Genomic DNA, 15,511 nt, shown 5'->3' with positions numbered 1-15,511 from the left:
CTGAAATCAGCGACATATGAAAATGTTATTCCCAGTATTAACACACAAGCACTCACCGACAAATGTCTATCAGTAAGCAAGATCCATTGATGAAATCTTGATAGCTGACCATCCTTACAGATTTTATATGAGGTTCAAAACTTTCAGCTGATATGAACAGAGCCTCTACAGCATTTGGAGAGATGTTCTGTGGTAATATACTGGTCATTTTCAGCGCAGTGCCCCAAATACAGTTATCACAATCGTCAATAGTGTGGTGATGCTATATTGTCAATTTTTTCCGAGCATATTCATAAAACATTTCAAAGGACATCCTCATAGTAAGGAAAGTGTTGGCAGATTTTTTTCCAATAATACAGATATGATGAAGAGAAAACTACACTCAAAATATGCTTAGGACAGGAAAACATACTATTAAGCTTGGAAACAACACATCATGACTTTGGGGAAAAAAACTTTTTTTCTTCAGCCATTGACTCACCTCAGCTGGAATTTCCACACAGGACATCAAAAACGAATTATTACAGACAAAAAACTGTACATTTGGACAGGAATAAAGCTCAGTGGAAAGTTCATCTACTTCAATGGCTGGGTTATCGTGGTATTCACTGACTAAAGTGTTGACTCTGGCCGGCCCACAGGCCAGAGGAAAATGGCCGAGATGACTCATTAGATGGGACATCACCTGGTGAAAGGAGATACGAAAAACTTACGTTAACTTTTTCAGTTCTCAGTTGCAAGTGAAAATACTTATTTCTTTCCCCTGCGTGCCGCCAAGTTCCTATTTCAGACTGTTAATTTCTGTGATGCAGAATGCGATCTGGGAATTGACAACATACTACAAGGGAACTGATTACACTTCTGTCACTTCTATATTGAATGTTGAGTTTTCAGAGCACTGCACCTACTATACTTTATGGTAAACTGTAAGTAATACAAATGTCAGTAAACAGTTGTATTGCCTGTGAATCATCGCATTGCATAATAGACTATGAAAGACTTCCACTTGCCATTAACATGCTTTTTGGGGACACACGATGCCTGATTGGCCATCTCTGACACTTTTATCCTGAGAGCAGACCCGGGTAATAATTACGAATTTAAAGTTTTGAATATTCTCTAATAATAGAGAAGCGAGTAAACTGTGTGTCAAGACTGGATACTCACGGTCTTTGCAGCAATTCTGACTACATCAGCTGACCTTCTGTGAAAATCACTAATGATTGGCGCTAACAGAGAATCATCTGAAATAGAAATATCAACGTGTAAGCCGTCTCATGAGACTACTATCATATGGTGGGTATGAAATACTATCTCAGTATGTGGATTTGGCATTTTATATTGTAACAGTCTACATTTATTTATTTCTTAGTCTCTATCCTGTATCTACCTGCACACGCAATAGATACTGTAGTATTGATTCACAATGCAGCTCATAATTAGGCACAATAGTTCTGACATACACCCTGTGCTTGCGTGTTCTGAGCAGAAGCATCTTACTGAGGCAGTGGGATGACGCCAAAGGCAATAATGGCGATAAGATCAGGGACAATGTTTCAGAAAATTTCGAAAAATGTTTCTTTCAAAATAATGATCAAGATGACAAATGAGGTAATCAGACAAAGCCCGATATCTGGGTTTAGTCAAAAGAATGATAGCTGATCATTCCATATAGTTTGTGGTGCAGTCTGAAATGTTACCTCGGCAGTATCTAATTCAGAAGATTTCAACATGCACCCAGGATGTGTTGAGGTGGGGAATTTCCCTTAAATCATCACCCACTCTTTCTGTGTGGAGTAGACTTTCTACATGGAATGTAACACGCAAACACGTCAACGAAATCCCACATCAATGAAAGATGCAGTGTCTTTTTAAACACTGAATAGGTGTGAGTCACCATACCTTCATAAAAATCTTCAATGCCTTCCAACTGTACTGGCGTCCGCGGAGAATTCGCCCCACTACTAAAAAAATTCTCCCTCACGTTATCTATGTACACATGCGGATCGTAATCGTTGGACGCAATGTCCGAAAAGTTTATCAGAGTTTGTTTCTGGTGGGAAACAACTCCCTGTGCAGCTGCCTGGAGTACCTGTTCAGAAGGGTGACAAAATTTGGAACGATGAAAAAATTTTGCCATGAGCAGACATACAACTGTCACCAGTCTTGAGATAGATGCACAGCTGCTTTTTTACAGGCAAAAAATGCTGCCAAGCATGATCAACTAATTTTAAGGACACACAAACATACAACAGTAAAAGAACAGACATGCACATCCATAGACATACACAGACTGTTTCATACTTATTTCATACACATAGTCTGTGCAGAGAGAAGCCAACAGTGAAGATGGTACTTGTATAGACGGACAGTAGCAACACTACATGCAACATCCCATTTAACATCCAGTCTTGCACGTGAACCTAACACTACGTTATATATTGGTGTCAGCACTATCATCCATGCAAAGATCATCTACAATAACATCCTCTGATCAACTGAGAGATTTGACACAAGAAACTCGATAGGTAATTGAACAAAATGGCAGTCAAAGGTACGATACATTCAAGTCTAAAAGAGCAAATGTGTTTGTTTTGTATTGTACTGCTTGTTTTCAAATGCTGCAATACTGTATATCGCTACTTCCAGTCTGACCACCGAACACACATATTCTTATAAAAAAATTGGACTTACCCTGAATACTGTTGTAAGGAGGGGTTTGTTCCCTTTTTCTGATCTATTTTCCACTGGCTCACTCAAAACTTTGACAGGAAGGGCCATACACCATTCCAACATACAAAACAGCAGAGATACCATCAGCTACGGGGAGGCAAAAATATATAGAGATCACTTCTTGCATTAAAGTGATGTTGGCCGAGCAGGTTTGTCTGTGGCTTCTCCGCTAGGAGACTCAGTGCCGTACGTTGTGAGTTCGAACACAATTGCAAATTTACCAAATATTACACAATGATTTAAGTAATGTATGCAGATAATGTGTGGCCTAGCGCCTATCCCACCAACCGCCTATATGGAGCACTGATGAAGTGGTAAAAACAAAAGTACAACACTATAATCTCCTTCTCACCACTGGGTGGCACTGCATCAGTATCAGAGCAATCACGTAAAGCAAATGGCATAACCAAATACATATACATACACCAGTGCAATGCGTGGGTCCTTGAATTGTGACAAAATGGCTTACCTTTTTGTCATCTTCATTGTGAGATGCTTCCGTGCTCGGTAAAAGACTCAAGATTGTCAGGGCAATAACCTAAAAAAGTTGAAATGCACTGGAGATTTAAACCTCTGAAAACAATACTGAAAGACTACAACGACAGGTATCAGGTTATTGGCAATCCCTATATGTACATTATAAAATGAGTTTTTGCATTGCTCGTTTCCTCATATTGCAGGGCCTGCCAAGGTTTCTCAAATTTGACAGAGAAGAAAATTTGTGTGTAAATGAGTGTGTGTATGTTTGTCACGGTGTTTTGTATATGACTGCTGGTAGATGTTGTCTCTCTCCCTGGGTGTAAAATGCCATCTTTGCAAATGGCCTTCATCAATACTCACCTCAATTATCTTCTTGGGCAATTCTGGCTGATTATGACGGATCTTGTCAGCTTGGTAACACAGCAATAACAACATATCTGAAGCAACTTGTGCCACTGCCTTGTTTGGGAACTAAGATACATAAAAAAAAATACCAGAATATATTGCAAATGACAAGGTCTGTCAAATACTTCTAAATGTACCAGCCATTTTTTTAACAAAACACTAACATTTCCTTAATCGGTTTATTAAGGGCAGATAGGGTTCACTTCACACTTCTTTTAAGTGTTTTTGGTCAAAACCTACTTTAATTTTTCCTAACCGCAACTAAAGTTTTCCAAATCCCTGAACAGCTTTTCGTTCAAGTTTCTTCTGCCACCAGTAAACAATGATCTTGTCAGGAGAACAACTTCCAAACTGTATCAAATCAGCCATAGAAAATCTATGTTTTGATTAGGGTATCTGAAAGGGCCATTGTCACGGCTTTGACTGTCTCCACTTCACACACAGAGTCTCTCTCATGATTCATAAGAGCCTGAGATTCAGACGACAAATAGGGAAACTATACCAAGGGGGACCACCTATAATGTTTTAAGCTTATTATTCAACAACAGAAAGAAAATCTTCGTTCTGCATCTCGTTCACTGCTTATGTATTGCACAACTGAATTAATTGGGTAATTTAATAAAAAACAATGGTTTTTACATCAGTCTTACAAGATGGGCACTTCACCTTTCAATCAAAAGTAAGAATATTCCAGTCTTTATCACATATTACTATCTGATGGTACGAATTTCACAGGATGCGAAGGTGTACTTCAGTCAGCATGGTACAAGTCTGAAAAAGCTTTCATGTAAGCAAGTTGGCTGTGCTGACTTTTATGTGTTACACGGAAACAGTACATATTAGTGGTTTTATGTCTACTTACAGTAATATTATTCTAAAACGCAACATTACAACTGGGTTTGATACGACTTTGCTATGATACAAGCAGCAAGTTGATGGGTATGTTTTTAAACGCTTCGACTGTTTAAAATGGTATGCTCGCATTTTAAAGGCTTCTACAAATTATATAATTATGTACGTGTACATGTGCTGACCTAAACATAGAATTATTTCACAGTACACTGACATATATCTCTGACCGTATCTGCTCTCAATAACAAAGTTCGTAACTTCATAGGAAGCATATTTAACCATGAATGCATGTCATTTAAAAAACTATATGCTTACATAATGACACTATGATGTTCAGGTTAGTTTGTTTCTGATTTGTTTTCTCTAATTTTAGCACCTCCCAATTATTATAATTACAATATTATTCCACTTTTAATGACACCATATTAGATAGATTTTTGTGCTAAAATTGAGTTCTCACGTTTGACGTGGACTTTCTCTGAACAGTCCCAGTTTGAAAGTTGTCTTCAATATATTTTAGCCCCTGAGAAGAAAAGAAAACACAAACATAAAAACTCTCCCTTTTTCTTTCAAGTCGAAAATTTTGTCCACATTAAATCAACCACTCATCCACTGGTCCATGTATTCGTGGAATAGTCCTGCCACAGATATCAATAGGATTATTCCACCACACTTGGGCCAGATGGGGGGGTTCACAGCCTTAAATTTTTCAATATGAGTGAGGTGTTATGACACGGAGAAAACCTGATTATGAATCAGTTATGATTTCATAAAGTAATGATTTTACGACAAGAAAATTCAATCCAGGGGTAGGGGAGCTCTTTGAAATAGCCTGAAATTTATGAATAGCTTGGGGGGTTATATATGAATGTTATGTTTGAGAAATGCTTAATGGTGTTAATGATTCAGAAATGCCTTCAAGTATGTGCCTATGTAGATGATCATGTTTATGTTTATGTTTTTTTATGTTTATGTTTATGTCTGTAGACATCACCGTGACAACATTTCAACACATGAGACAGTTAAATTATGGGATATTGAAACACTCAGTTCTTTGTGACAACAAGAAATGATCGCTGAGAAAATGATTACTTTTCCCACGGAAAATGTACTGAAATCCTTTTAAGTCTGAGCCATGAGAAAGATATGCATGCTGCTTTTCAGAAGTTCAAAATTAGAACAGCAGGGGCAGAAGGGAGGCGAGGGGGACTGAGAGGAAAGACATTAGATGAAAAGTCAGAATATGATGAAACATATTAAAAAGACTTAACACAAAACAAGGTAAGAAAAAAGGAAAAAGAAAAAATACAAAAATGATATTCGACCAATCAAACTAAGACAAATGAAAAGACAACACTCATAAATAAACATATATATATATAAAACCGTTGGTGGCACTAATTTGCCGAGATTCTTGTTTTTGAGAGAGAATTTTGGTTCAAGAACAAAGAGGAAAACAGGGTTATCTAGTCCGATTACAAACAACCGACATGAGAAATGATAAATTAACATAGGTGAGGAGCAATTATGTACATCTAGTTCTGTAAATGTCTGAGATCACAGTTTGGGCGAATGGAATCAGATATCGATGTTTGTGTGGAACACTAGAGTTATCAGCCATAGTTCACGCTAGCTTCTGACAGAGACATTTGAAATGATGGCTTGCTTTGATATTTTTTTGAATATGACAGAGTGTCTTTGCCCTCATCCTCAAACAAAACATTCAGTGAGGTATTTGGAAGCAAATTTTGTTTCCAAAACAGATAAAATTGAAAGATGTCAGAAATGCATGCAAACACAGATTGCAATAATCTACATCATGGTCCCCTCTGCTCTTGATGCTGAACTAAAAGCCTAATATTTTCTCTCATGACTTCATCTTTCATTGGCTCAATTTTATTTGCCTTTTGCCACTAATAATCTGTAAATGGACCGAGATGTACATATACCTCATACTAATTCGCTTCTTTTAAGAGGGAAGCAGTTGAGGGAGGGCAAGGGGTCACAAATAAACTTGAAACTATGATGGGATTTAGGTCTGTCTAGGGTTGTGGATGAATTCACCTTGATCGTTGCCAGCAATACGTTGATGGCTTCCTTTAGCTTGCTGTGGTAGGTACCCTGCATGACTTCCTCATAGACAAAGACACCGAGACAGCTGAGCGCCACGCAGCGCGCTTCAAAATGGGGCTCCTTCCTGCCCGCCTTCAGGAGAATGCTAATGATATGGTCCTGTTGGGCAAGAGGAAAACATTCAGACTCCAGTCAAGAAAGCTGAAGTTCTAAGGGACCGTCTCAGATTGTCGCAGAAGTTCAAGAAACGAAATTTCTTCGTTTAGATCAAAACCCCCTCCCCCCTCCCCTAAACGAAACTTCAAAAGTGTGAAATGTTTATGTCTGCCTGAGAGTACAATGTTGCATTTTGCTATAGCTACTAAAGACGTATTCCCCTTGCCACATTACAACATTAAACAAACCGAGGCTTGGTCTGCAATGCCAGCACTTGCAAATGCAGTAACATCCGAGTAATCGTCATACGGTTCAGGCGATTTACCCATATACGGATATCCCTCACTTGTTATAGGAAACCCCGTCCAGTTCTGGCCGTTCCAGTATGCATTGACTGTTTGATTACGTTGTGGCAGACACTTGCTTTGATTCCTTACAGAGAATTTGGGCTTCGGTTATATCAGTCTGTTTACATGGTGGTTTTTCCTCACCAGGTAGACATATAGCTGGAGTCACTTCGGCGAGAAACTTCGACATGGGGGCCCAGGCGTGTTCAATCATATTAATACGACTATGACCAGGTGCATAAACCCGGTGCATAACAAGTGAGAATAAAGAAATCTAGTGGTTAGAGCAGACGCTTATAGATAGCACATTTTAAAAAATGATACTTTTTGTCTTTGAATAATTTGATGAATGAAAGGTTTAGGATACAATGTTACTATCGGTAAATTGTGTTTGGGGAATGAACGAGATGGAAACAGTTACAAAGTTGTTGGCACGAGTGTGCATTTTTTTCTTTAATTTAAAATAAAACACGAAAACTTGTGATCACAAAATAAAAGTGCGAAAGTGAAGTTCACTAATTGAATGGAGGTCAAACCCCCTCCCCCCCCTAAACGAATAAATTTCGCTTTTTGAACTTCTGCGACAATCTGAGACGGTCCCTAAAGTATTCGGCGTGAACGCAACCAATTTTGGATTTTATTCAGATACTTTTAACACCCTGGTACAACAGTACTGTTGGGAAGACACTGGTGATAGAAAACACTGACAATACACAACAGAAGCAACTTCATCTATTAGCTGAAGTGACTCAAACTTTCTGTCAATTTGACAAATAAAGTTTTGTCCATCATGCAAAAGAGACTGTCTAACCAGTGTTACTGTTTTCAACATCCACAGAGGCATGTTGTAAAATACTGTTTAACCACACACTGTGACTGATTATATTAGAAAAAGACAGTCATAAGGTCATTAGGTAGGCTTGTCTGTGAAAGGTGGATTTCAATTACTTAAGACTGATGAAGGCACACTACGGTCTTATACTCAAATCTGCTTTTGGAAAATATGAAAAGCCAACACTTCAAAGTTTTGCATGAAAACTTGAATGCATTTTATTTTGGCTTGCACCGTGTGGGACTACTCACCTTCAAGTCTTTACATGACATTGTGGTGATGTCCGATGAATTAGGCTGCAAGGCCTGCATGTTACAGTACATGTTGGGAAAACAGATGAGAGAACCCAAGATGGATATGGCTTCAACTCGGGGAGCCTGCAAGGGAAAAAACACCAACAGATGAGTCAACAATGTTTGACCAGAAAGGAGAGTGATTTGTTCAGAGATCTTTCTGAAAGGAACTGATCACATTTGTCAGAGCAAAGTCGACCTTCTTTGCTGCGAAATTTCACCCTTTAAAATTAAGTTTTCACTGGCCTGCAGGAGGATCAAGCAGAAATCCAAAATGCTCCTTGAACAAGGATTTGTGTGCATCATGCTGCAAACCGTTAAATTAATGTTTTCTCTTAAAATTAAGTTCTCACAACAGTAAAGTGGTGATATTTAGCTCTATCAGTTGTTTTCATTCATGACTTGGATTAATTAATACGATCCCCCAAAAATTTGTTAAAATCTTCACTTAGCATCATGTGGCATGTTATAAAGATGTGCAATTTTTCAGGTTATTTTTTCCCTATACATTTCTTTATGAATACTCATTGGGGAATGTGCGTCCATATGACGCACAGCAAGGCCGGCCCGTTCTCAACATAAGAATCCAGGTGCAAACAATTACAACATGTACAGTCTACTTACATCCAGTTCCTGGCTGGAGACTATCATGTTGGTGGCCTGTATGTAATCGAGAACCAACATGGTGCTGCTCGGTAACGAACAAGAAAAGAACATTGGAGATGTGTGGCGCACAATGGTGTTGATGACATCCTGAAAGATATAAAAACAAAATGGGTCAAGGAATGGTGGAAAAGCTGGGTTTGGTTTCTAATACTTATCATTAGTTATAAGACAAGAGCCATAACAGTTGAAAATTTGGAACATTGAACTCTCTGCATTCAGTTTCACAATATGTTATATTATTCAAAATTCTAAAACACTTTCCTGGGATTTGGCAGAGCACCTACACATAGACACAAGGGGGCGCACTTCCCCTGACTGTCACTTCCATTTTTGTCAATTCTTGTCAGTACCATTCATGGCAACCTGAAGGCATTCTACTTTTCTGGCAACTAATGTCAGAGGTGCAAGAGTTGACTCCATGTAGCACAATCCTTGTGGATGTAGAAATAATTGAGATTTAATGATTTTCCACCTTCAATCTGAGTTGTTCTGAACTTTTCACCTCCAAATTTTGCCACAGTCCTGTCTTTTTCTGACAAAGCTGGATGTCCATGAAGGGAAATGGCGCAAAAGGTTTTGACTAACCTGGTCAGTGCCGACCAATCCGTGATGTAGTATGCGATAGAACTGTATCATGTGATCCATGGGCACAGGCTCGTCATGCCGCCTCACCGTCATTGCACACAGTAACCTGTAGGCCAACAGGCGGCCTCTTTGGTAATTTTTAGTGAGTGATACGGCCTGCAGAGAGAGATAGAGACGATCATGCAATGCAACTCTGCAAAACATCATCCACTTATCTCTGCACTCGAATCTGGGCAAGAGCAATCCAGTGGTATCAGGTCCTGGACCACCACTGTTTTGTACCGGTACTTGGGGGCAAAGAATTTGCAGTGTCACTGATGAAACAAACAAGTAATTACAAACAGATATTTGCAATGGAGAATGAAAACTATGAAACTTGGTTGCAGGACAATTGCATATACTGTAGGGTAGTGTTGCAGTTAACCAACACACTTTTTTTTTAAAGCAATATTTCTCATCAAAGATTACATGAAAACCCTTGATACTATATATTTTCAAAAAGCAGAAAATCTGAAGTTTAGTATGCTTTGGGGTAGAAAACCTCTATTTTGGTATTTATGATAAAAATCAATATTAGTTAAAAGCTTGATACCATTTTATGCAATTTAAGATCTCATTTGAAACTAGAGGATACTAGTATGTAGAAAAACTTCGTTTTGCATTTTCTATCGTCATTCATAAATGATAGGGGTTGAAAGACTGATAGTCAACAATATGATTAAAATCATGATAATTTAAATTGAAATGACTCTTATGCAAAATAAACAAACTTTACTGCCAAACTAAATTTTTGTTTTATCATATAGTATTTCAAGAACACAAATGAATGTAAAAGTTTCACAAAATTTGACGGAGTCAGAGTGGAGTGTTTTGAAATGTTGAGCATGGGGGAAAAAAAGGAACCAGGAAATTGCGTGATTTACGTAAATTTACTTGTCTTTCTCATCCAACTTATGACTGCTTGTTATGTTACAAGGTGGAACCAACCAATATTTTAATCTTGGGTTGACAAATTAATGAAGATTAATCTTTGCAAAAAAGTAATTTTGAGCAAAATACACTGTGTTATGTGCAACACCACCTTAAATTATTGGTAAATGCACTTGATCAATGTCATGAACCCTGCACAGCAACAAACTAATGGATCACTTCGTTCAATGTCATGAAATGGTAGTGAAGAAAATCACACCATTGGCTATCAACTCAAGCATCTAGGATAAAACGATAATGCCATGATACATGATTCTAAGGCATACCCTGGTTTCAGGATTAGAAATCTCCAAATTTGCATAATTATAGAGCCATCAGATTGTACTGATTGCAGTACTCTGACGTGACATGAGGTTCTCGGTCACATACTGTAGAATGATATGACGGAAGGGAACAACAAAATTACACCCATCCTGTGTTCCACTGGAGTACAGTTGAAGTTGACAGTACCATTCCTAGATACACTGATGAACTGGCAGATTGGATAAACGGATAGATGAATATGTGCATAGATGAACAGTTGGATGATTGAGGGTGAAGTGAATGGCTTGGTCTGTGGATTGATGGGTGGTTCCATAAAAATGGGTGGCTGGGTGGGGTGTTGGAGGAGAGAGGATGGATGGAATTGTGAGTCTAAAATAAAGTAGTATCACAATGAGAATGACAGATTCTTATTCCATCCTATGCAAGTGATCTTGTAGGGTGGGGTCGTATGAAACACAGTAGGAATCATCACTGGACAGGCTCCAAGAGAATGGTGAGTCGAGACTCAATCAGAGAGCACTGTGGTAGTATCTTTGCATACCTTGAATAGCCATGGGGAAAACACCCTGTGTGGTGGCACCAGTCTGGGTGGTGGTGGTGTGCTCAGATTATCGACAGATATGCCCAGATTGTCTCGGATCTGGTGAAGTAAATGACACATGCATTTGGTGCTCAACGTCTGTACCATGTACCAGATAAACATTACAACAGAGCTTACGACATGTGATTGGTTTTTTTTTTCAAACTCTGAAACTGACCAACTATGAGACAATACTATATCTGCATGACAGTTGTTACAAATTGAAAAATTAGGCTTGTACAGTTACCTTTCCAGTCAAATATGAACAAAATAAACACAATTCTTCAACTCTATGACATAACCAATGAATAGTTTTCCCATATTGAAAGTCCTACTCTGCAGTGTTCAATTAAATTTGTGATCTGAGATAAAAAATCGTTTCATGTGAAGAAATCACACACATAATTCTTTCCTTATTCAAATGGAAGAACACGTGAAATGCACACATACTTTGCTGAAGACCACCCACAAATCCCAGAGATATTCAAAGACTTCAGCATGGATGGTAGGGTCTTTGATCTCGTTGACATCCCCGAGGATACCCAGCATCCGTTTCCATAGTACCACCGCCACATCAGGTAGCCAGCCCTGTCGCGCTCCGCCCAAGATCACGTGGCAGTTCATCTCGGCCGAGGTGGGTTGCAGTGTGTCAGTGCCGTTCAAGTATGTGCCATCAGTTTCATCATTATCTGTGATGAATGGTCAGATGAGAGTGTTTCTGCTTATTTTGCAAGCAAAAGCTACACCATTTAGAAAGTATAAGAAAATTACACTTCCTTGAAGTTGAACGTGATAAAACTATGTTATTGAACCAAGTGTGTTCATTTTTAGTTGGGCATAAAGTAAATTGACCAGCAATTCACAAATGGTCGCAAGCTAATATGTCTCCATCATAAAAGGTGATGGATACAGTTTCTGTAAACTTCTCTGGTCACCTAGATACTATCTGTTTGCAATATTTTCGAATGCCCTATAAATCTCTTCCTTTATCCATCTGGACCAATGAGACACTGCATCGCACTCCAAAATAATCATCCTCAAAATTGTGATGTATCAATGTAACATACATTAAACAATCAAAAAGCACTATCTATTATCCAATCAGAGAACATAATACAACATAATCATTGAATCCCATCCAATGACAGTTAATCTAACATGCCATTTACCTATCTCATCAGCTGACACCACAGTGTCCAACTGCAAGCTCTCTTGGGTCGGTGAGTCCTTCTGCTGCATGAACAAGGCAGGTGAGGGTGACCTTGAGGACGACCTTGACTCCCCATCCTCAGCTATGTGACTGCCAGCCTCCAGCGGTGGTGATACACGGCCGATTTCAAACATGCTGGAGGAGCTGTGTTCTCCGCTGTGATCACCGCTGTGATCTCCCTGGTTGGTGCTGTCCAGACTTACTGTGTCGCCGAGTGTGGCCAGGCTGGCCAAATCCTGGTCGTCGGTTAAAGCCAGATTTTGGGGAAACACAGGCACTGTACAGACACAATGGAATAACAAGAGTTCAGTGGGTCAGGTCATAAGTTTGATCAGGTAAGACACATCATGAGGGAGGTTAACACATAAGGAGATGACCGGAGTATGGTAAATTGTAAGTGCGATGATATACAGGCGACACATGAAAGCATATTATCCCCCATGCAATGCAGGTTATACCAACGAGTGACTTACTTGTGACAACGTCTCCAATGCTGATTGAATCAGTGGCTGCCGTTGATCCGGTCACACCGCTGGACGTGGTCACACTGCTCAACTCGCTGCTGAAACTCTGGCCTAAAATGAAAAGCATTTTAATAAATTAGAGCAGATAGTGCTTAAAGTGGCTGGTTGTGGAATGATATGTTTTATGCGAGTGACAACACTTACTAAATGGCACCAATTTGATCAACAAAACATTCTGCTACAGGGTTTTTGTCCACAACACTTGTCTGGTGATATACAATGAAGTATGATCACACTCTATCATCATCAAGTCTCATCTGACATGAATAAGACTATACTCAAGATAACACAAAGTTCTACATGTATTAATAACCTTTCCATACATAGCATACCACTGAAACATTGCAGAACTTAATCCATGGGCCATAGTTGATCACGTCATCCATGAGTGTCTTCAACCTTAAAGCACAGCTGACTATTTTGGAGTTCCTACTCATATCATAAGAATGGACGATATAGTTTTTTAGGTAGAATGTGCTTCAGGGACAGATATTTGGACTCTCAAACTTTATAATTATTTTCTAACATACCACTTCTGGGGCACAATTCAAAGCTATTGGTGTAAGAAAAATTTTTACAGCCACAGTTTTTCGAAAATTTAAAATTTTATTTTTCTCCATAGGTTAATGGCCACAGGGATGGTGGCCATTTTGAATTTCAAATAGGGCCGTTCAGAGTTTACGTCACTGTTCTCTCATTAATATGCAAAAATAAATATTTGTCCGCATTTTTAGATTACGCTTTTGAAAATTACGCATGCAAGAACGACGAAAATACATCTCAGGGGGCAACTGCTAGTGTAACAGTGAATACTAAAAAACATATTCACGACTCAGAGTACAAGCTGCAAAAACAGCCACGCATGCAACATTGATAAAATTTGTCCGCATTTCAAGCTGCGTGTCCGATGTCGCGCGCGTACAGCTATATTTAGTAACACACCTGTAACCGTGAACAGCGCTATTGTCAGTAAATCTTGAATAATTTGTTTCTCTTGTACCAAAATTTACACATTGAACCTCAATTTTTATTCTTGGTGTTTGTAGAGCATGGTTGAAAGATTCCTTATTGAATGTTTGAGGAAAATTTAAGTCTTTCACTTTTTAGGCGCATACCACCTTAAGTAAGTGGAGATATAAAACTCACCTTTCAGACGAAATCCTATCGGATCCTCCCGAAGGTCACCAGTGCTGCTGCTCTTAGTCAGCGGTGACTTGGACTCCTCCTCATCACTCATATCTGGCTCTGTGCAACTCAGGGACTGTTGCCGTAGGAACTGTCTCCTCCCTGAGCCATCATCTGACACCTGGAACGGGGCTTCCCCTGTGGTGAAAGGAGACCATTGCCATGATGATTCAAAGAATATGAGATGGACAGCTTGAACTTCAACACTTTACACTATAATACTGGATAGTTTGCAGGACTTGTAATCAAGAGTGATATTCAGTTTTTGTTCCATATATGAGCAAAAATTAATAACACTTTTTATTATGTCACAGCAATTTGGACAATGGCCAAGCTTAGTCACAAAGATGCAATTTTTTTCTGGGAAGTGATATTGGTGATGAATTTTGACAATGAGTGAGCTAACATACAGCAGTCTTACACATTACCGTCAATCCAGAGCCCTTCTCAATTTGCTCCTCCACATTTATCTCTATAACTTTGAATGACAATAATATCTTGCAATGCACACAACAACATTTGGCAGTACATGAAAATGATTACATGTATAAAGTCACACACACACACTCTCTCTGAGCAGCATGCAGGGAGTGAATAATCAAAAACACACACCGTAGTTTCTTGAACTGATGGTCATCACACTATCACAGCTGACAATTTAATTTCATGAAAAAAATATGGAGATATAAGAGAGTTTGGGAAATAAACTACCATTTAGCTTTGCGAGCATGGAATGATATATCAGTTGAAGTATGTCAGTCTTTTCAATGAGACGAGATAAATTTTCATTCCATCAATATTTGTTTCTCCTCCATAGTAAAACAAAATTAAATGGTCAGCTGCTGATATTTCGTAACTCACCCTCGTCCAAATACAATGTACATAACACTGGATGCATATGGCCGTTAACAATGTGCAGGGAATGTTACGGAAAAAAACTAAGAGAAAAAAAATAAAATGCCGGAGCTCCAGGAAGAGGAGGAAAACATCAGAGAAAGGAGCACCACTGATAGGGTGGAACAACCACTTAACGAGTAATCTTTAATAAAGACTGAGACTGTTAGTGGAATTATCAGTACGTAGATTCAACTCGCAACAGTGCACAATAGTGTGCCCTTGGTGTCATGTTTACGACAAGAATATTCACCAAATGCTTGGGCACCCTTGATAAGGAAGTAAAAATGACTGAGTGGCTTGTGTAATTTGTATCAAATTCTCATAAAATTGATGAAAAGTAATTTCTTTCCTTTGATGAGGTCTTCCTTTCATATTACACGTCAATCACTCGTGACCTTTCATGAAGTCTTACATTACACTGATTAATTTCGGTTGCTAG

The 15,511-nt window shown here is 38.8% G+C and overlaps 1 protein-coding gene across 6 annotated transcripts in view; it reads right to left on the bottom strand.

Moving 5' to 3' along the window:
• LOC139149922 (ral GTPase-activating protein subunit alpha-1-like) overlaps window positions 1–15,511 on the bottom strand; it is a 126,251-nt gene that overhangs the window by 61,218 nt on the left and 49,522 nt on the right. For 2 of the 6 annotated variants that reach the window (XM_070721976.1, XM_070721973.1), the window contains exons 18-33: window positions 14,137–14,313; window positions 12,940–13,041; window positions 12,426–12,743; window positions 11,707–11,945; window positions 11,218–11,316; window positions 9,423–9,578; window positions 8,796–8,924; window positions 8,130–8,255; window positions 6,535–6,702; window positions 4,931–4,993; window positions 3,574–3,684; window positions 3,203–3,271; window positions 2,695–2,820; window positions 1,903–2,092; window positions 1,168–1,244; window positions 482–685 (exon numbers count right to left, since the gene is read on the bottom strand). In XM_070721976.1, coding sequence (XP_070578077.1) covers window positions 482–685; window positions 1,168–1,244; window positions 1,903–2,092; window positions 2,695–2,820; window positions 3,203–3,271; window positions 3,574–3,684; window positions 4,931–4,993; window positions 6,535–6,702; window positions 8,130–8,255; window positions 8,796–8,924; window positions 9,423–9,578; window positions 11,218–11,316; window positions 11,707–11,945; window positions 12,426–12,743; window positions 12,940–13,041; window positions 14,137–14,313 — 2,354 coding nt within the window. Of the gene's footprint in view, window positions 1–481; window positions 686–1,167; window positions 1,245–1,902; window positions 2,093–2,694; window positions 2,821–3,202; window positions 3,272–3,573; window positions 3,685–4,930; window positions 4,994–6,534; window positions 6,703–8,129; window positions 8,256–8,795; window positions 8,925–9,422; window positions 9,579–11,217; window positions 11,317–11,706; window positions 11,946–12,425; window positions 12,744–12,939; window positions 13,042–14,136; window positions 14,314–15,036; window positions 15,064–15,511 lie in introns of all 6 variants that reach the window. The other 4 variants (XM_070721977.1, XM_070721975.1, XM_070721972.1 and 1 more) reach the window with 3 other exon arrangements.

This window comes from Ptychodera flava, chromosome 14, assembly GCF_041260155.1.
Source record: "Ptychodera flava strain L36383 chromosome 14, AS_Pfla_20210202, whole genome shotgun sequence".
Classification (NCBI taxonomy): Eukaryota; Metazoa; Hemichordata; class Enteropneusta; family Ptychoderidae; genus Ptychodera; species Ptychodera flava.
Note: the sequence above shows the minus strand (reverse complement) of the source record. Positions and strands in the feature narration are given on the sequence as shown.